At 40.2% G+C, this 23,026-nt stretch overlaps 1 protein-coding gene across 1 annotated transcript in view; it reads right to left on the minus strand.

Annotated features, from left to right (window-relative positions):
• SOS2 (SOS Ras/Rho guanine nucleotide exchange factor 2) overlaps positions 1-23,026 on the minus strand; it is a 2,018,564-nt gene that overhangs the window by 610,697 nt on the left and 1,384,841 nt on the right. The window contains exon 15 of the mRNA XM_044074288.1: positions 5,384-5,503. Coding sequence (XP_043930223.1) covers positions 5,384-5,503 — 120 coding nt within the window. The remainder of the gene's footprint in view (positions 1-5,383; positions 5,504-23,026) is intronic.

Consider the following 23,026-nt stretch of genomic DNA (forward strand, 5'->3'; position numbering starts at 1 on the left):
GTCAGGAAGACAGAGCAATAAAAGACATTATACATGTAAATTCTAGCCATTAACTCTGGTCTCAAAACAATAGGAAGAATTCCTTCATTTAGACATCTTGGCTCCGAGTTTTGAGATCAAACAATTATACAATGCTTGACTTATCAGCTTTCCTCCAGCAGAGTGCAATGTGGGTACATTTTTGAAGTTCAACATGTACTGTAATTTTTTTACATTTAAGAGAACAAGCATGTGGCTTACATTAATACTGACAAATGACAGAATTATCTACAAAATCCTATCTAGCTAGGCTGGCAGCCTTCACAATGTATATAAAAAGTTTAGCACTTAGCTGAGAGCATGGCTGATGCGTCCGATTTTCTACGTGGCAAACAAAACCTGAGGTGAAGGGAAGACAAGCAGCATGGGTAGCTTTAGCTTGAGAGTTTCTAGCTAGCGCGAACTTGTTATAACAGCAGAGTCGGTTCTGAGGATTGGAACCGAACCCAACAGTCAAGTATCAAAACAGCAAATAAACTACTAAAACTGGTTAAAACAAAAAGCAGCAGAAACGGCAGTACTCTCCTTCTCACCAAAATTTTATTACGCAAGCGCTTTCATTTGAATCGATATCCAAACTTCTTCAGCTTTGGTGAGAAGGAGAGTGCTGCCATTTCTGCTGCTTTCTGTTTTAACCAACAGTCAAGTATGAATGAAGACTGACAACATGAGATCAAAAGGCTTTTCATCTCTTGTACAGAACAGACAGAACATGGACAGTTCTGATGTAGCCTTGTGTGACATAATAAAAGAGAAAATACAGCAGATAATACAGAAATAAGAAAGAAAAGAATGGAAAAAGAAGTGGGAACCTTGGGAAGATTAGAGAATTGAAAGAGAGGGATAGTATACTCATGGAAGAGTCTAGACAGCTGAAAGAATTGGAGGGAAAGTGAAAAAGTATTTGGAGGTATCAGTGAGGCAAAAATAACTGACAGTTAAAGAGGAGTTCTTTCCTAACACTACAAAGCAACAAAAATTTCTGGCAATTTGGCTGTGGCAGCAGAAAACTGAATGAAGCATTTTTAAAATGAAGGAAATAACTAATGGTGAAATTATAACAGATCCTAAAGCAACAGGGAATATATATGAGGCATATTATGATAAACTATATAAGGTGCAAGAGGAAAACAATGAATTGGATACAGAAGTGGATACTTTTATGCGAGATCCGAAATTACCCCATCTTGAAGAAAGTAATGCAAATAAGTTGTTAAACCCAATAACACTAGATGAAACAGAATCTCACAAATTTACAGGCTCTGGGTAAAAATAACAGGTAGGGGTGGATTTGCAATGGTGGGGAAAGACCCTAGCAACCTCAGCACATCTAAACCAATTTCAATTTTAAATTATGATTATACATATTTGCTTCATTTTTAGCAACTAGACTTGGTAAAATACTTGTAGATACTTTTGGACCAATGTGGATTTATGAAAGATGGACAAATGTTTGATAATATCCTTAGAATGAATACAATATATGAAGAAGCAGAAAAAAGAATAAATGCTAAGTTCTTTTGGCATTAAATGCAGAGAAAGCATTTTTATACAGTAAATTATAACTATTTATGGGAAGTCACAAAGAAACAAGGGTCTCCTCACAGTTTTCATCCACTTTTAAAAGAAATCTATGTAAGATCTACAGCTAGGATTAAAAGAAATGTGATAGTTTCAACAAAGACTGAATTGTCCAAGGCACAAGACAATGATGTCTGTTGCTGCCACTTTTATTTGCAATATACCTGGTACTTCTAATACAAAACTTTGACAGTCTACCATAACGGGTTGGGGTTGGACTGGTTGCTGTATGCAGATGACATCATAATGTATCTTTGCCAACCCAGATGGAGATCTTGCAACATTAATTGATAAATTCAGGCAATTCCCCAAACAATCAGGACATAAAATAAACCAAGGTAAAACAAAATAATTTGCATAAATCATGTTCTGACCTGGACTCTAATACAAATATTCCCTCAACTAGATATTACCAAATTAAATATCTAAGGGCTTGGATTGCCAAAAATGCTACAAATACACCCGTGGAATCTTGGAAATTAGTAGAGATAAAAATAATGCACATGTATAAAAAGTGGAATTTGCTTCCCAGTGGGTTACAGCAAAAAATTCAGGCTATAAAGATGTTCATAATTCCATTAATCTTATGTGTGTCACAGGCCTTTATTAATAACCCTGGGGAAAATGGTTTTGGAACAGAATTAGGAGGACACAATGAAATACATTTGGAAAGAAAATATCCACTAGTTAAATGGCAGGAGATGATTTTGTCAGTTGAATGGGGGGGATTTGCAGCTCTACATTTACAGAAAATCACAGGGCCTCACAGCTGCGAATAGCATACTGTTTGCAGAATGTACAGTACAAAGCAAAATGGAAAACGATAATACTAACTTAGTTTAGGGATTATGAACTAACAATTAGCCTATTGGTATAAGCAACACTATCTAAGAAAGAATACAAAATTGCATGACATATATTCAAGTTTAGCAAAAGAACTCTAAAAAAGAATATTAGTAGAGATATGGACCAACCGGCAGAAAATTAAGTGCACCAAACTTGTGACTTGTATGTACTGTAACTGGAAATTTTGGAAATAAAGCAGCTTAAAGTTAAAAGAAAAGAGAGAAAGTTTTGCCATAAGAATTTGCAACATTTTAAAATACAGGAAATGACCCACCAGCAAAAAGTTGGTGGGAAAAGAAGAGACAATCTTCTTATTGGGAGTGCATATGCAGACAGAGGGTATTTTAGACTAACAAGACTTCAGTACAAGAAAAAAAGAAATTCTCACTAAATGAGACAATAAAAATACTAGGGGATTTGGTATTTCAGATTAACAAGACGTCAGTACAAGAAAAAAAATTCTCACTAAATGAGACACTAGGGGATTTAGGCAAATCTATTCTTAACCAATGTTTTCAAATTATGTCTGATTTGGTATAACTATTTGAACTGCAGTTTTGTTTTTATTACTTTTAAAGATTGTAAGAAGGCTGTTTTTAAAATATTTTCTAATACTTTGGAATTGTTCTCCCCAGGCCTCTGCTGAAAATGGGCTCCTACACAGTCAGACTTTCCCAGTAATCCAATGTCATTAAATAAATAAATAAACTCTGAAAATCTTCTAGCAGAGATAAGAGCAACCAGTAGAACTGCTTTTGAATTATAGAATGTTAGTGAAATTGAAAAAGCTGCTAGGGTGATCTTCTCCAAAACAAAATTCAAATCTCAAGGAGGAGGAATGACCTTCCTGGGAGGGTTCAGATGAAGGACACCTTTAAGAACCATTAGAGCTCAATTTTAGAGAGTGATGGTGGATTTTAAAGACAGGCAAGCTGAGGCAGCAGATAAGTGGGCACTTTTAAGTACCTCACATATGTGTGACAGAATAGTAGGTGTACCCCCTAAAAAGGGCTTTTCATTCTTTTTGTGACACCATATAGAAAATCATTTCCACTTGGATATGTAAGATTTCTAGTAGTAGTAAGGTTTTCATGCCTCCTGAAGTACCCAGAGCATGTCTTCTGACAAATTGTGTTTGAATAAAAGTGTCAGGTTGACTGGCTGAAGGTTAAGGTGAATCAGGGAGCTCTTGTTCTGTGAAAGTCCACTACGTGGAGTATCCTGAAGGTTTGCCGCTAGCCAGTAGTAGCAGCAGGAGGAACCAATGCTACCTGAACCAAAAAGGAGTCATTAGCAAGACTTCTGAATTGTCCCTCAGGACCTTCAAAAGAACATTCAGTATCAGGAGAAGGCATATAGGAACACTCCCCTTTGAAGGACATGGCTTCCATCCTCCAAGGCCTGTAGACATAGCGGCAGCTTTCTTTCTATGGTTATATCCCATCCCTAAGAGCTACTCAACACAGCTGATAAGATTCGGTACCCCCTTGCTTGCTGAACTGTTGTGGAGCCTGTCCATGCACCCCAGGCTAGGTCAGATGAGCATGTGTGTAGCTCCTGGTGGGTGTGGGTGCTAGGAAGGGAACTTCTGTGTTGAGTTACACCTGCAATAGCCACCAGTACAATCCCTGCTTTACCACAGGCAAGAGAGGATCTGGAAGTCCAGGAGGTGATAGTGTTGAAACCAGAGAGGCTTCAGGTACTACTGGATTTTGTACTGTGGCTGCCATGTACCTAGGGATCTTAGAGAACCTCTCTTGCTGAGGTCACAGATCGAGGGAGCAAAGACTGGAAGTAAGTGGAGGGAGAAGGAATTTTCTCTTAAGGGAGGAAGGCTGCCACTTAATGGCATGCTCAAACAACACACAGAACCTTGTAGGACCTCAGTAAAGAAGCAAGGTACCTCTTACCACATTAGGATCTAAAGTTTGCCTTCTGATTCCTCCAAAATAAATACCCTGGGTTCTCCCATAGCTGTTGGAGATTCAGTCTTGTTGGATGTGCAAGAGAGGGATGCCACACCAGCCTCTGCTGGGGATCATAGTAGCAGGTGTCTTCAAAGAGCTTGGACGTACCATTCATTCTTCTTGCATCTCAGCAAGTATTGTCTAGGTCGCACTGGAATACATAACTATCCAGTTTTTGGGTGTAAGCAGGATGTCTTGCGGCTGAGGGTTCCCCCATTTTGGAAAGCACAAGGCTCCACAGATGTTAGGTCTCTAAGTAAGTATTAAGGAAAGCTAACCTAGTATGAAGGGTTTTGAGGAGAAATTATTGGCAAATTTTACAGTTATGGTAATTACGTTCAGCCCCTTATGCAAAACAAATGCTGACAGTGTAGGGCTTTGTAAGTAATCTGCCTTCCACAGTCACACACTTCTCTAGGTTGACTTGAACAATCTTTAAGAATCAAGAAAAAGATAGTTTCCAATGGAGTATTTATCTGACGAAGCCTTGGTAGTGGTAGCAGCACATGAAGTGCATACAATCCACCAGTAGCAAATCTTCTGCATTCGGACTGGTGGCAAGATAGTCTGAGCATTCTACACTATGTCCACTTAAGTAACCCTACACCCATAGGCTATGGTAATACAATGGATGTATGGAGAATCAAGAAGGTTTTTTGGCTTTGGTACCCTGGCTGGATGTCAGGTTACCCTTGGGTAGGATAACCTCCTACAAGAATAAGGATACTGCAACAGGATGGACATCAAGATATTTGCAAAGCACAATAAAAATACAACTAAGCTGCTGCGTTATCATGCACATGAGGTAACAGTGAGCACACAAACTGACTTTTACAGTCTTGCATATTTAATGAGTTAATCTGCATGCTGGAGATTAATGCAGCATTCAAGACCCTAGAATGTACAAAACATTCATTCAAAACAACGGTATAAATAACAAATATACTTACTTTTCAAACCAGAGAGTGAGATTTGTTGTGTGACGAATCATCCTTAGTAAATTGGGAGAATTTATTTCTTTATCTTCTTTAGTCCATACACTACCAACAAGTTCAGATGGTTGTACAGCTCTATTAAAAATGGAAGCACAAATATATATGTATACATATATTATATACGTGTAAATTAAACTGTCAGCTTAATCAATTCACCTTCAATATTCAGAACTACTAAACAATCTGAATACGCTGAAAAAAGCAACAAAACAAATGTCCTACAAAAAAGCACGTTTAACATGCAACTGTCATGCCAAAGTTCACCTGCATTCCACAGAACATCATTTTGTACAGTAAGCATTGCAATTATTTTTATGGTACACAAAACCAGATTGGCTGTCTTTTTAATTTCTTCAAATCCTTTGGGTTTCTAATACCATGACAGGAATGGAACCCATTCCTAAGTCAAAGTATGATTAAAGTTCATAAAATTAGTATCGTTTCAATGTCTGATGCCAGCAGAAGTGGTCTTCGCAGCACCTGCAATATGCCCAGTAATGACGACTCCTGCAGTTCGTACGGAGTTACATGTTTTGGTAACATATCTAAATATGATTGTACATTCTTTTTTATAAGGACCATTGCTCCTACTACTGGAGCTGTCTGGGTATCTTTCTGCCACACTGCTCTAATTTCTGCTTGCAAATCTTGATATTTCATGACTCTGTGTCTCTCTGTATGCAAGACTCCATAGTCACTGGGTGCAGCAATTTCAATGATCAATGCTACTTTTGCCTTCTTTACATTGACCCATATATCTACTTTTCTCACATCTCTCTTTTGAACTGTTGGTAATGGATGATACCATGTGATGTAGACCACCATTTTCTATGATGCTTTGTGGCTCATATTTCCAGTGTTTTTCAGCTACTTCAATATTATAATGTTTGCACAATCCCCAGTGCAACACTCTTGTGACATTATTATTTTATTTATTTATTTTATTTTACATTTGTTGACCGGGATAGTCCGACTGGATACATGTCCATTTTCAGCAGAGGCCCGGGGAGAAAAGCTCCAATGGGTACAAAATAAAACATTACAATAAGGACAATATGATAGAAGCAAAGGTGAACATAGCAATGCAGACAAAATACAGATAAGTAATTACAGTTAATGTTTTGACATTCAAAGGTAGACAGTTACATGACATTTGTTAGCAGTAGTTATAGTGAGGAGAAATGAAAAACACATTTCCATTGACATGTTTGTACATTAATTAAAGATGGCTAGCCAGGTTTATTACAGTGACAAAGCCAGTTTAGTGCCAGATATTGCTTAAGTTTGATCTTAAATTCACATGGGGAGGAGAGCATGGTAATATCAGCTGGGAGTTGATTCCATGTTCTACCTGCAGAATTTGCCAAGAGAGATACTCCTGCTGTGTTGTTGGTTTTGGTTGTAAGAATCTGAAGTCTATTAGAGGATCTAAGCAGTCTCTGATTAGTTTGGGCAGTGATACTATTTCTAAGAGCTGGAGTGTTATCTGGATTATAGAGAATCTTGTACGCTATAATCAGAAGGTTATATTGTATGAGATTGGGGAATTCTAGCCACTCAAGCTGTTTGAGGTTCATGCAATGGTGGGTTCTGCATGGCTGGCCAGTGACAAATCTGGCAATGTGATTGTAACAGGTAGACAGTCTGTTAAGTAATGACTTATTTAGATTAGACAGAAGGGGGGAAGCATATGTAAGTGTTGAAATTAGGTGTGAGCGGGCGATGGCAGTTTTGGCTGGAGGGGTTAGAAAGGCTTTAATTCTATACAATGAACCAAGTTTTTTATTGGTGTTCTTTATTATTTGATTAACATGAAGTTCAAATTTTAGGTTATTGTCAATAATGACACCAAGCAGTTTTGTAGAGGGCTCTGGGGAGATTACAGTCCCATCCTTTGCATTAATGGTGAAAGAGAAAGTTGGAGACCTTTCAGTAGGTGTGAATAACAACATTTTAGTTTTTTTGGGATTTAATAATAGTCGTTGACTAGTGAGCCAGTTTTGTACAATATTAAAGGTGGACTGGGTAACTTTCTTCAACTCTGCAGGAGATGTGGCTGAGCAAACCGGAGTGGAGTCATCAGTGTATTGAATACAACTGACGTTTGGGATGATAGTATATAAGTCATTAATGAAAACTGAGAACAGTAGGGGCCCTAATATGGAGCCTTGTGGTACTCCAAGGGTGTTTGGTAGTAGTATAGAAAGCTTGTTCTGCCAGAGAACAGCCTGTTGCCTCCCAGTCAGGTAGGAATTGAACCATAATAGGGCATTAGAGTCTAGATTGAATGTTTGCATGGTGTGTAACAAACGTTGGTGATCTACCATGTCAAATGCCTTGGAGAGATCCAAGAAGAGGGATGAAGAGATGTGATTATTATTGTGGTTGCTGTTTATTGTGTTGGTAAAGGCAAGTAGAGCTGAGGTAGTACTGTGGTAAGGTTGAAAGCCGTGTTGGGTATCAGACAAGAGATGATTTTGGATTAGGTGGTGCATGAGTTGTTTGTGTATGCATTTTTCCAATATTTTTGCAAGTGGTGAAAGTATAGCTATGGGTCTATAGTTGGAGAGTTCAGTGGAGGTGCCTCCTTTATGTAGTGGGATAATATAGGATGTTTTCCAAATGGTGGGAATTTTTGCTTCAGCTATGGTACGGTCAATTAATATTGATAGTGGATAAGCTATAGCATCCGCTGAATTTTGAAGGTATTCAGCGGGTAGTTGGTCAGCAGATAGAGTGGTGGGTTTTAGCTTTTTGATAAGGGTGCAGATGAGTGAGGTGGGAACTGGTTGGAAGCTGAATGAGAGTCTATCTAAAGGGGTGGTCTTGTCAGGGCTGGGGGGGCAAGGAGGAAGTTGGCTAGCTAGAGTTTGAATTGTTTCAGTAAAGAAGTAGTTGAAATTGTCTGAGACTTCTTTAGGAGATTTGTCAATGAAACCAGTGGGGATGGGAGTGGACGTTTTTCCTGGGTGGAGTAGGTTATTTAGACTAGCCCAAAACTTTTGAGGATTGTTTTGGTTTTCAGCCTGGATTTTGCAGTAATATTGTTTTTTGTCATTTAGAATTGCTTTTTTGGTGTAATTTCTGACTTGTCTGTACTTAACATGGTCTAGGGTGTCTTTAGTGAACCGCCATTGAGCCCATAATTTGTTTCTAATATGGATTTTTTGCCTGGACTCTTTGGTAAGCCATGGTGCTGTAGCTACTTTTGTTCGCTTTGAGCGGACAGGTGCATGCAGATTAAGAATTTCTAGAAATTTGTTGTTAAAATAAAGTACAGCTTCCTCTAGGGGTAGGTGTTTTAGTACAGACCAGTTGCAAGAGGTAAGTTCCTGTTGGAATTTTGCCTGATCAAAGTGTTTTTTGTGCCCGACTTTCCTGAGTATGGGTGGTTGTGAGTCAATAACTTTTTGCTTAACTACATAAGTGAGGAGATGATCACTTAGACCATTGGGAAAGGTCCCCACAGTGTAAAGTTGGGGAGTACTATTTACAAGCACCCAATCAAGTATACTTTCTTTTTGGTTGGGTTTACCTAGCCTGGTATGGGAAGTTATAGCTTGTGTGAAAGCATGTAGATTGATGTGGGTAGAGGGGGATTCAGAGGAACAGGTTTCCCAATTTATATTAAGGTCTCCCAGCAATAGGGTTTCTTGAGGTAATGACAGGACAGCCAGTTAAGAGTTTCTTCCAGTGTGGCTATGTTATTTCCTGGGGGGATATACATGCAAATGATGTAAATGCATTTGCTTTTGTAAAGCTGCAGTTTAGTGGCAAGAATTTTGGAGTTGTTAATCTGAGGTGGTTGGTTTACATCTGTGGTTAGGTTTAACCCAGATTTATACAGTATAGCTACCCCACCCCCTTTCCTGGATATACGATCAAGCCTGTGTATATTATAGCCAGGGGGTAACACCTCATTGTTAGTGGTGTTAGGGTTTAGCCAGGCCTCAGTTAGACAGAGTATCTCAGGAGAGTGGACAGCCAGGAGAGAATGTAATTCATGTACCTTGTTATTAATACTCCTAATATTGAGATGACAGGTCAGAAGAGAGTTATCTGGTTTATTAATTCTAGGTGGATGGCTTAGGTTGCAGTTAGTGGGGGTGTGGATATCAGTGGTGGAAGGGCCTGGGTTAGGGTGAATGTCTCCACAGAGTATGATACTTGGTCTGTATTTAACTATAAGCCTCAATAGTTTATGTAGGAGTTTATAGTATTGTCTAGGTTTGCAGTTAGTGTGCATGGGGTTGGTGGGCTGAAGAAGTTTATAATGGCTTGAGCTGTATCCTTTGTCATAGATATGGTTGAAAGTGTGATGCTTTATAGTTGGGGAGGAAGTATGCCCTTTGGGGTATTGATGATCTGTAAGCGTCTGGTTTTCATACTTGATGAGTACATAGGTGATTAACAGAATGGGTAGTATATAGTAGTGGCACATAATGAGGAAACTTGGAGCTATAATATATAACAGTAAGTATCCTGTTTTTTGTTTATTTTGTTCTTTATTTCTTTGTTATTTATAGCACTTTGTGTACTGTGTATTTTTCTAGCTAGTTGCACTGTGTGTGAGGTATTAACTGGAAATGGTCCACATTTATTAAGCATCTGTTGGGTTGTTTGTTTCTGATAACTGGTTACAGTAAACTCTTTTTTTCTAGAGGCTCCTTTAGCTGTTTAAAACTTTCATTTAAAGGCTCACTGCTGCTTTTCAGCTGTGAAACATTTCTGCAGTTTGTTTGCCACCCTCCCTCCTTGCTGGTATAGTGTTTTTATAGTTGGTGGCTTTGCAGTTGCTAGTGTAAATTTGATCTGGGACCCTCCTCCCAGTCTAGTGTCATTACCTCATTCTACCCAGTACAGGAGAACATTTGAGAAGGCCAACCAGCTTATTTGCGGCTACTCCTTTCTCTGTTTCCACTAAAAAAAAAAAAAAAAAAAAGTATCTGCTTTTACTGTATTTGTGTTTTTTCCTACTTTATTTTGCTTTTGCGTCATTTTAAAAGTACTCAATTGTATTTATTACTGCTTGGTGTAACTTATTCTAAGCCTTTTAGTTTAAGCACTTGGGCTTTAGACCAGTTGTTTTACATTAGGAAGGTTTGTGGGCTGCACTGTGGTGGCAGGACAGGTAGCTTACATCCTTCTAAGTTGGGAACTGCTGATTGAGGGCTCAGTGTCTGTTATTCTAAAAGTGTATTAGTTCTGGTTTAAGCACCTGGGCTTCAGGACAGTTATTTTACATTAAGAAGGTTCATGGTCTGCACTCTTGTGGGAGAAGAGGCTGGACTCTGCCCTTCTGAGCAGGGAATTTCTGGTTAAAGGCTTATAGTGCCTGCATATTTGAACTATTTCTTACTGTAATTGGTACACCTTGTTTGCTGTAGCATAGACTAGATCCAGGCCTGCTGAATCTAGTTTTGTTTGTATGCTTGTTATTTCCCTGAAAAGCTAATTCCACCGAAAACGCGGCTTTTCAGCGCTTCTGTGGATCCCTAGTGATATCTTCATTGCTTACTGTACTTATTTCCTTGTTTCACTTGAAAGAAAGTTACTGTTTGTCATTTTTGCATTTAAGTTACCTGGCACTTGCTCACTAAAGCAATTATATAAGTCAGCACTAAAAAAATAAAAGCACTACACCCTCACAAACTTCCCCTGGAGTACCTTGCTCCCCACTGGCCGTTTTTTTCAATTAGAAAGAAATTCCCAAAACTATTCTAGCATGTCCAAAGGTCAGTTGTCAATCTCCTCTCCAGTCCAGCTGGTGAATTTGGGAATCTTGAGGCAATGTTACAACTGCCTCATGTACACAGACAACCCTCTCCTCCTCCCAACAAATTCCAACACATGTGAGAGATGCAACCATATAGTCATACTGGAGGCTAAGCTCTCTCAACTCAGTACTGGCGTAACCAGTCAGGAGGAGAAGGAAACCACACTCACTAAAATTCCAGTCTCACATACACCTACCACGACAGCAAACCAAACACATAAACACACAAAAACATACTTGGAGGCTCTAAATAAACATCTGCCTAAGCAGCAGAGACCTCCAAAGCAGACACCCAAGCAACTGCTACCCCAAAACAAAACACGTGCAACACATAGCTCACAAAGCCAGTGTGCCGAACAGTCACAACCCTTAAGGCTAAACAACACACCTAATACACTTGTAATAGGTGACTCTAAAATCAGGCACACTGACGTCCCACTCACCAGGCTGAACAAGGAGAAGGTCACAGTGAGCTGCCTGTCGGGCGCTAGGATCCGCCACATAACACAAGCACTCGGGTCACTCCAAGGCAAGTACAAATATGACTCAGTCATTGTCCATGCTGGTGTGAATGACCTGAGACGTACCTCCCTGGACTACATGAAAAGAGACATAGAGGAGCTCTCTGAACATGTAGCCCAGGCCGGTATGACCCTGACCTTGAGTAGCATCTTACCCTCACCAAGAATGATGCCACAGTATGAAGACAAGATTATCAATTTCAACAATTGGCTTAAGTATTGGTGTCATTCAAAGGGGATCAATGCCTGTCAGCCTGGGATGACATGCTCGACAAGCCACGATGCTTCGCTAGGGACGGCTTGCACCTGTCACCCTGGGCTTTGGATATTGGCAAAGGCTCTTGCTACCCCCATAGTGCCTTTTTTAGGCAAGGCTCAAAAGACAAACCCACCTCCATAGGTATCACAAGGGATAAGAAACTAAGAGTAATGCTACTCAATGCCAGAAGTCTAAACCTCAAGATGCACGCACTCGAAACTCTCCTTAGCATGGAGAACATCGATATCTGTGCAGTAACAGAAACCTGGTTCAAGGCTCTCGAGAGCACCCCAGCACTACCAGGTTATACCTCATACCATGCTTTTTGGCCCCAAAACTTGGACGAACCACAAAGGAGGGGGAGTATCAATATTCGTCAAAGATACCCACACCTCCAGGTTGGTGGCACAGCACGAAGCATCAGAGACCATCCATGTGCAACTAATAGTGGGTAAAACTGCCTTCCAGTTTATAGCCTGCTACAGACCACCCTCCCAAACCCAGGAACCCCACTCGGCCTTCCTGAGAACACTGGAAAATATGAAGGTCTCTCCAAACACCATTATATTGGGTGACTTCAACTACCCAACCATAGACTGGGAGCATTACTCTAGCTCCAACACCCTAGCCCAAAGGTTCCTAGAATTTATAAACTCAAATGCCATGGAACAACTTGTTACCACTCCCACAAGAGGGGAAAACATACTGGACCTGATCATCACCAACATGGGGACTCTATGCTCCAGACCAGAAGTGTATCCCTCACTGGTAAGATCAGACCATAAACTAATCTCACTGGATATTCACATCTCGACCTCACCCCATGCCCAGAAAACCACAGTGAAAAACTTCTCTAAAGCAAATTTCACACTCCTCAAAACCGAGGTGGAATCCTTCAAAGCCCCCGGGCCTGTGGATACTACGGCCCAGACCGCAAAATCCTTTATAAACGTATTCTATGAACACCTTCAGGAATGCATGGATCATGCAATCCCAAATAAAACCAAGACCCAATCCTCCAAAGGCAGACATCCTGTCTGGTGGACCCCAGCCATAAACAAACTATACAATAGAAGGAGGAAGCTACTACATGATAGAGCAAAATCCCAAAAAGGGAAGGCATCTCTGATCAGTATTAGCAAAAAACTACGGGCACTCATAAAATCGTCTAAGGCCAGCTTCGAGAGGAAAAATTGCACAGGACACTAAGGATAATCACAAGGCTTTCTTTAGTTATGTTAGGAACCTGGGTGGGAATTCCCAGATATGCTCAGAATTAGTCCAAAATGACAAAAAATACACCGAACCCACAGACATTGCCAACATTCTAGCTGACAGGTCCAGCGCAAACTCCCCCCCCCCCCCCCACCAAAAGGACTAATATCTATCCCAGCAGAGTGCTGCCCCCCTGACATCTCAGATTTTCAGGTAAGAGCTGCCCTCTCCAAAGCAAGAAACACAGCATCAATCGGACCAGACGGTGTCCCGGGCTGCATCCTACATGAACTCCAAGAAGAGCTAAACCCAAACCTAAAACTACTGTTCAATCTCAGCCTTACTACAGGATATGCACCCAAAGAGTGGCGTACAGCAACAGTGGTCCCTCTCCACAAAGGTGGTGCCTCAACGGATCCTGGAAACTATCGGCCCATAAGTCTCACTAGCTTGGTCTGCAAAGCTATGGAAAGGATCATCATTGACCTTATAAATAAAGATATTGGGGACCTACAGACACTGGATCCTACCCAGTTCGGCTTTGTTAAGGGCAGATCCTGCCTCTTAAACCTGGTCGATTTCTTTGAAACAGTCACCAAGGCCATTGACAAGGGGAAGGTGGTCTACACAGCCTACCTGGACCTCGCAAAAGCCTTCGATACAATACCCCACTCGGGCATTATAGATAAGCTCACCAGCTTAAATATAAACCCCTATGTCAATAGATGGGTTGCAAACTGGCTCAAGGACAGAACCCACATGGTTAGAATAGCTAGAGCCATGTCAGACTCCAAACCAGTTACAAGTGGCGTCCCACAAGGCTCAGTCCTGGGACCTCTCTTGTTCGGTATATATTTCTCAGAGGTACAGGCCAACAAGGAAGGACTGTGGCTGGCCAAGTTTGCAGATGACTGCAAACTGGGCGCCATAATAGACTATCCAGCCAACACAAGCATCCTCCAAAAGGGCCTCATAGAAACAGACAACTGGTGCCAGAGCCATGGCCTCAAGCTAAACGCCAAAAAGTGTATAGTCATCCCCTTTGGCAAAAACAAAGTGCCCACAAATTACCACATAGGTGGTAATCCATTAAGTACAGAAGAAGTAATTATGGACCTGGGGACCCAAGTTGATAGCAATCTCTCATTTTACAACCACGTGGCCAAAGTGGTTAGAAAAACATTTTATATAGCCCACCTAAGGGATTCACATCTAGATCAGGGGAGGTCATCGTGCCTCTTTACTCATCCCTCATCAGGCCCATAACTGAGTACAATGCCCCTTTTGGGATGTACCTTACCAGACACCTGCAGCAACTGGAAAGACCCCAAAAGTACCTCACCAAGAGGATCAAGGGGCTCAAACAGATGCCGTATGCTGCCCGGTTGAAGAAACTCCAGCTCTACTCAGTGGCATACTGCCTGCTCAGAGGCGATCTGTGCCTGACGTATAAAGCCATGTCCAACCCGGAATTAATGGACATGCTGCACCTCAGAAAAGCTAAATCCCATCGAGCAACGCACTCGAGGGACTTGAACCTCAGCACTGAAATAAATAGGACATGCTGGAGGGACAGATTCATAACCCGGTGGCTCCCTTCACTCTGGAATAAAATCCCAGTCCAGGTTAGGCAGAGTCCCTCATTGACTCTCTTCAAGAGGAATCTTGATGAGTGGATGGGAGATCGTAGGTTTACCCCGGGTATCACTTCTGTGTCACTGTTAAACAGAGGCACAGTATACTAACCTTGAAAAAGGGCATAGCAAAATTAATTTAAAATGGGTGGCGAAAGCCATACACACTCTGGCTAGGCTTATAAATGCCCTAGGACAGATAGCCTAGTATGAACCTATGAACCTATAATTGTTGAACAGACAGTAAAGCAGAAGGAGTTACTGGTGTGAGGTGTCCGAGTGGGAGGGGAGAGTATATAGAGAGAAGTGATAGGATGGAAGAACAGGTAGGTAAGGGAATAGAAGTAATGGATGTTTGAGTAGGGGGTGTGGTTAAGTATCTATAAATGTAGAGGTACTGGGGGCGGGAGGACTTTATGCCTTTCAGTATAAAATCCTCCTGCCATTAGTATACCACAATCAGCAACAAGGTGTGCAACTGTTTCCAATTTTATTTTAAAAAAACCTACATTTGTCTGTTTCTCCAACATGTTCATTGGACTTTGTAAACCAACTTGTACATAGCCAACTATCTTGGGCCACCAATATTAACCTTTCATCTTTTGGTCTGACTCTCCTTAACCATTCCTGCATTCAATCCTGATCAACATGAGGTTTTTCCAGGAGTGTTCTATACTTGCAACTATATTTATGCATTTTCTGCATTTCTTGCCTTCTCGTCTGATCCTTCACCTTATATTCTTTCTTTTGTTTTTTGACACATTCAGTTGCTACCCGATTTTCAACTACTTCTGGTTTGATTTCCATTCCCATTTGATGCCGATATGGTTCTGCTAGACTAAGAAGGGAAGTCATCTTAGATTTATTCTCCTTGTGTTTCAAAACTTTCACTATGTTTGGGTCTTGTGAGGTCAGCAGATATGTATGCAGTCTCACGACTGCAGATGTATGCATGTAATCAATTTCAAGGAGGCCCATACCTCCCCTTTGGAACGGGGAATACATAATATAGGTAGGCACTGATTTTTATAAATCATTTCATGAGCATGAAGCATCCTTCTTGTTTTCCTGTCTAACCTATCCAACATCTTTTGAGGCCAGTCAATCACTCCGAAAATGTAAGTTAGGACAGAAAGAGCAAATTGGTTTATACTTTGAATTTTGTTCCTAGATGTCAATGCTGTTTTCAAGATTAATTTAAGTCTTTTAAAATATTCCTTACTACATTTTATTTACATTTGTTCATGTTTTATTGTTGATCCTTCATCAATTCCCAAATATTTTTACACTCCCTCTTGCTTAAGTTTTTATATCACATTCTTGTCCCAAACTGAGGTTTTCTTGGTGCTGCAGCTTTCCTGCTTTAAAGGTTGTTTTGTATTTTTATCAAGACCAAATTACATTCTTATATTTATTTTATTTATTACAGTTTGATGACAAGGATAGTCTACTGGGCTTGGAAGAGCCCATTTTCGGTGGAGGCCTGGGTAGAAAGGCTCCACACAATATAGATAACTTTACAATAGTTATACAAAAGTAAATAAAGTAGTAGAACAGTGAAAAATACAGAGATAATATACAATTTGTTAAAACAAGTCATAACATTTCTAATCCTAGATAATGATTTACAATTACAGGCATTTCAGATGAAAAAAAGTAAGTAAAAATTTACGTACAGATAAAAAAACAAGTTTTTTTTTGGAAGTTAGAAATATGAGAAGAAGGTGAGGTGGGAGAGGTAAAAGGTGGTAAAAAGGGAGTGGGCTAGGGGAAGTTTATGAGGTATAGAGTAGGAGAGGATGTAGAGGTAAAGGGTAAGAGAGCACAGTGACAGAAGGTTACGGTATATAGTGTTAAAGAGTTTATGTGGTAGGGGTGCAGGAACATTCCCACTTTGAAAAGAGGTGAGACTGCAGAAGAGTTTTGAAGTTTGAGTGACTCTGAGTGTTTCAAAGGGTGGTAGGGAGAAAATTTCAGAGTTTAGCTAGGGAGCAGGATAATAGCAGGTGGCCAGGGGGTTGACAAGGCTTCTATATGTTTAGAAGATTGTGGTTTTCTGATCTTAGAGAGCGGTTGGGAATGTAGAGGTTTAAAGAGGTGGACATAGAAGGGCAACTAGAAGGTTTAAATATGAACTTGTGAGCAGTAGTAAGTCTAAGGAGTCTGAGGTAGTTTGGAAGTTCAAACCATTTCAGAGAGTGGAGAGAGACAGTGATGTGATGAGTTTCTGGAGTTGGTGGTAAATTTGGACATTTTATTGTAACAGGCTTCCAACTTGGCCTGTAAGCCTAGCTGAAGATTAGTGAATATTGGGGGGGGGGGGGCGCTGTACATAAGACAGGGAAGGAGGTAAGGGTGTGTCTGGTGGAGGGGGCAAAGTAATAATTTTGTCTATACAGGAGACCTAGTTTTTGGCATTTGTTTTTTTTATATAAGTTTGGATATGGATGTCAAATTTTAGATTTTCATCAATTATGACACCGAGCAGTTTGGTATGTGATACTACTTCTATATGGCTGTTATTCTGAGCAGTTACTGTAAAAAGAGTTTTTGTTTTTGTCTATATTGGTGTTTTTGGATGGGGAGAAGATCATTAACTTTGTTTTATTAGAATTTAAGGCGAGGTGATTACTATGCATTCATGATTCGGTATTAGAGAAGGCTGAGTTTTGAGAAGTAGGTCGGAGAGGGTGTCTGCTGTACAAATAGTGGTCAAATAGTCAGCATACTGAATTAGTGTGGCATCGGAGAGAGACTGGTAGAAGTTATTAATGAAGATGATAAAGAGGAGGGGGCCTAGGATGGAACCCTGGGGTACTCTGGTAGGGGTGTGTAGAAAGGAAGAGAGTGATTTTTTCCATTTGATGGCTTGCTGTCTTTCAGAGAGGTAGCTGGTGAACCAGGTGATGGTGGGGGGGAGAAGTTGAGAAAGGAGAGTTGGGATAATAGTAAGGGGTGGGAAACAGTATCAAAGGCTTTGGTGAGGTCAAGGAACAGAGTAGAAGCTATTTTGCCAGAGTTGCGAGCAAGGTTTATAGAGTCTAGAAAGGAGAGGAGGGCAGTGATGGTACTATGCCCAGGATGGAAACCATGTTGTGTAGGGGGTTAAGTAGGTTGTTTTAGGACATCATTTGGGATCAAATACATTTCTCCAAGATTTTTGATAGTAGTAGTAGTAGTAGGGATAGGATGGCTATGGGCCAAAATGTTTTTGCCTCCTTTATGGAGTGGAATGATAAAGGCATGTCTTCATAGTGAGGTGACGTATGATTCTAGTATGAATCGGTTTATTAAGACAAGAGATGGGATGGGCAATGCTGTCTGCAGACAATTTGAGGAAAGTTGTGGGTAGGTAATCTAGGGCAGGGAAGCATGGTTCAAGGTGAAGGAGGAGCTTCTTTATTTTGCTTACAGAGACAGGACAGAAGCTAAGAGTAGGAGTAGGGGCAGTCAGATTGTGTGGAGATTTAGAGGGGTTGGTTGGGGGAGGAGGTTGACAGTGGTAAGAGAAGCTGGTGGTGAGTTTAGCTATGGATTCTATGAAGAAGGTATTGAAGTTAGAGTCATTTTCTAGACCAGTAAGGTTTACGGTAGGGGATGGATTATCCTTACTGCCTGGGTGGAGAAGGGAGGAGATAAGAGTCCCAGAAATTTCTTGGGTTGGATAAGTTTTCTGATTGAAGTTTATTGTGGCATGATTTTCGATCCCTGATTATTAGCTTTTTTGCAGTGTTATGGAGTTGTGTGACTTCTGTTAGGACATGGGGTAATTTATTTTCATGGTAAAGTTTCCACTTTTTGTCTCTTAGGTGGATGATTTGTTTAGTTTCTTTGGTTAACCAAGGGGAGAATGAAGTTTTAACTCTTAGTTTTTAGTGAACTAAGGTTGTTAAGAAGGTTCAGAAAGGTTACATTAAATTATACCATGACCCCCCCAAAACGTGTACGCTGATTGGCCAGCGTGCCCGTTGTAAATCGAGTTATACTAATGGAAAAAGGTCCGGTCGCCCGGACTTTTTTCCATTAGTATAACTTGGTTTTTTAAAACACTGTCTCGCTATGTTAAATGGGTTTAACATAGCGAGACAGTGTTTTAAAAAAAAGCAACTGAGAAAGCAAGATCTCCGTTGCTTTTTTTTAGTGTTTCGCTATGTTAAATGAGTTTAACATAGCGAGACAGTTTTAAAATAAGCAACGGAGATGTAGTTGCTTATTTTAAAACTGTCTCGCTATGTTAAACTCATTTAACATAGTGAAACACTAAAAAAAAAGCAACGGAGATCTTGCTTTCTCCATTGCTTTTGCCCACAGCTCTGATGTACTGCGCAGGCGCGCAGTACATCAGAACTGCCGCGGATGCCAGACATCTGCGGAAGGGCAGTAAACAGGCATTATACTATGCCATTATTTAAGAAAAGTAATAGTTTTTTTTCTTAAATAATGTCATGGTATAATAGCAATAACCCACTTCTGGGTGTGGGTAATGGCTAAATTAACCTCGGTTGCCTTTGTTTGGTCCCTTGGGCTTCGCCCTCGGGACCAAACCACGCCAACCGTGGGTAAATTTAGCATTACCCACACCCAGGCGTGGGTTATTGCTATAAGTAATCAATGGCATTGTCAAGAGGTAAGGTTTTTAAGGGTGACCAATCTGTTACTTTTAGGCAGTCTATGAATATTTGTGGGTTGACACTGAAGAGGTTCCGAGATTGTACCCAGTGGTGTAGCTTTTGAGGGGGAGAGGAGTGACGGTCAGCAAATGCAGGCAGGTGGTCGCTGAGAGAGTCAGGAAAGGTGCCAGCATCTGAGAGAAGGTTAGGATGAGACACTAAGGTCCAGTCAATGATGGTACCAGTGGTTCCACCTTTGTTTGGCCTGGTAGGAGAGTTTAATAATTGGGTGTAGTTGTAGAGGCTGACATTTAGGGAGGGGGATTCAGAGTTTATCATGGCCCAGTTTTATGTTTACATTACCTGAGATAACGGTTTCGTTTTTGATGTTAGCTGAAAACCAGGAGAGTATGTCTTAAAGTATAGGGATGTTGTTGCCTGGAGGAATATAGAAGGCAGCCGAGTTTAAGGAGGGCAATACAGAGTTCAGAATTGGCAAATTTAGGAATGGGATAGGTGTAGGGAGTAACAGTGTAGAAAGAGTAGTAGAGTATAGCAACTCCGTCACTTTGTTGGGTCTGTCAGAGCATAGCATTTGGTAGCCTGGTGGGAGAATTTCATTATTTTTTATATTGGAATTAAGCCAGGTCTCTGATGGCAACAATGTCAGGTTGGTTACGGGACAGCCAAGCGAGGAGGATTTATATCATCTGAAAAAGTTTTGATTACTTACAGTTGTGATTTCAGTTCCACATCTGATGAGTTATAGTTTTAAATCATCAACAAACAGAAGATGAGAAGTGTTTAAACTTTGTTGCTTTCTGGGAGCCAAATTATAGCCATGACCTAATCTGTTAAGTACACAGCTTAATGGGTTAAGGGCAAGGCAAAAGAGCAACGGTGACAGAGAGTCACCCTGGAATACCCCTCCTTGGATTTTTAATCCTGGAATAATAATTTGTCCTTTATCATGGCTTAACTGCAAAGTGGTTTGCCGCTGTTTCATGGTCGCTGTGATGTAGTTCATCAATGTAGGGTACATCTTATGCATTTTTAAACACTATTTTATCCATGAATGTGCGAAACTGTCAGATGCTTTTTTTTGTAGTCAATCTATGCCATGCCTAAGACTCTTCCCCTTTTTTACAGTTCTCCACTATGACTTACTTTATTTAATGACAAATGATCCTTTGTTCCATATGACTCTCTTTTATTGCCCTTTTGTTCTATTGCCATAATTGAGTTTTCTTCTAAATGACTATAAACTCTGTTGGCATCAATTCCAGTGTATAGTGTATATGTCATCAGAAGGCAAGTTATTGGTCTATAATTTTTACAGTAGCTTGCAAATTCACTCTTAAATAGGAGCATTGTTTTTCCTGTTGTTAGCCAGGTTGGTGTCTGTCTGGGGTGCACATATAAATAGTTCTTACTCATGGATAAATCTTCATGCAAAGATGTTAATACTTTTAACCACAAGTTAGGTACTGCAGCTGGGCCTGGGAGTTTTCCAATTAGAGGCTTTTCTTAACTTTGTTTCAATCTTTCTGGCTGTTAATTTACCCCATTTCATATCCTGTACCTTTGAACTTCTTATTCTTTCTTTTACTTCTTCTTTCCATTTAGCACCTCTGTTATGTTCCACAGGATCTTCATAAATACTTCTCCAAATTGTATCTGTTTCTTATTTTTTTTGGAGGTCTTTCAATTCCTTTTACCTTGTTTCCCAACTTTTTTGGGTCATCAATAAATTGCTTATTTTGTACTTTTTCTTTACATTTATCTGTGCATCTTCTAAGTTTTTCTGCCTGTGCTGATATTTTTAGTTTATTATTTGTGACAGTGCATGATAAATCCTGATCCATTATAACACTGCACATTGCTTTTATCACGTCTATCTTTCCGAGGATACACTAGACAATCTCAACGTACTGAAATGTCGAAATTCAGTATGTCGAGACCGAATAGTGGAAAGTGCAGTTAACCGAAACTACACTACGCTGAATCCACAAAAGTCGAATCCGCCATTATCGTGGTATCACTTTCGTGACTTGTGGTGCGGTTTGTGGATTTATCTGGGGTTTCAGGTAAGTGTTGTGTGTTTGAGGATAATGGGTAGAGATTATAGTGCGTGTGTGCGGTGGTGTCTGTTGTGCGTTTGTGTGTTTAGTGCGACCTCGGAGTTAGAATATATAAGTAGGGGTGTGTGGGGGGTACAGGGGCTTGCCCTGCTTATAGGTAGGTTAAGTGTGTTTGTGTGTGTTGTTATGTTTGTTTAGTTAGGTAGGTGTGTGTGTGTGTGTGTGTGTGTGTGTGTGTGTGTGAGATTATGTCCTGGTGTGTGTGTGTGTGTGTGTGTGTGTGTGTGTGAATGGTCGCGATTGTAGTATTCGTGACTGTGGGTTTTCGACTATTCAGTCTCGAAATACTGAAATTCGACATTTCAGTATTTCAAGATTGTATAGTGAATCCCTTTCAGAGTATTTTTGTTGCTCTGTTCCCTCGTCTATAATCTTCTAACAGGGACACTTGTCTTAATTGCTTTACAGTTTTCTCTATTCGATACTTCCATGCTGGTATTCAATTTCACCCCTTCATTTCCTTTACTACCCTGTGTTCTTGTGGTAGAATTTTATCAGTTATTAATTTAGTTGCACAGTAATGTATCCTGTTTCCTTCTGTTATATCACATGGATCTCTATGGACAGTCCTAACTACTGTGTTCATTTGTTTTATCAAACTTCTGACTTTTTTGGGTTTTATTGACTTCTGCAGTTTATTTCTTTCAATGAACTTAATATGTCTATCTCTATTAAATCAAGCAACTCTCCTCTTAGCTTATTTTCTTCTAAACGGAGGGCACATTTTTTGTTCTCCATTTCCTGCGAGCATTTTATAGCATCTTCCTGTGGCACATTCTCTTCAATTTCATCCTATGTCATCTGTTGCTCCGTCATATGGAAACTCACTAGCCTATCACTCCTCAACATTGACCGCATCAGAGTTGCCACAATTTCCTGTTCCTTCCCTTGCTGTCCAGCTTCAAGTGAATGTTTTATACTGTTTAAGATAAAAAAAAGCACAGGCAGAGGCAACCATGCACTCGCAAATAATGTACTGTGAATAAACGTATTACTCAGTATTTAAAACAAAGCAAATTTAATGGTGTACACAAACGGTGAGCGCTTTCACAAATGCTTCTTCAGACCATGACACACCTTATTGCTAATTAGTTCTTATATAATGTTTGACTCATTATGACCTCACACTCTAGTTTAAAATTAAAGACACATTACATTACTAGGGTATCCAAAACATCAAATAGCTAATAACAAATCAGCATATAGCCTCCTAGTATAGAATATTTTATATACAAAAACATGAATGATGGTGTCTAAAAGGTGCCTCCTAAAAAATATAAACACTTAATATATATGTGGTAACTAAACAAGTTATGCATATAATAAATACTACTACAAATTCTCTACAAAATAAAACGCATCATATACAAACATATAAAAACAGCATCTATCATGCATAAGGTGTGTCATGGTCTGAAGAAGCATTTGTGAAAGCGCTCACC

This window comes from Protopterus annectens, chromosome 6.part0 (assembly GCF_019279795.1).
Source record: "Protopterus annectens isolate FY-2018-M chromosome 6.part0, PAN1.0, whole genome shotgun sequence".
Lineage (NCBI taxonomy): Eukaryota > Metazoa > Chordata > Ceratodontiformes > Protopteridae > Protopterus > Protopterus annectens.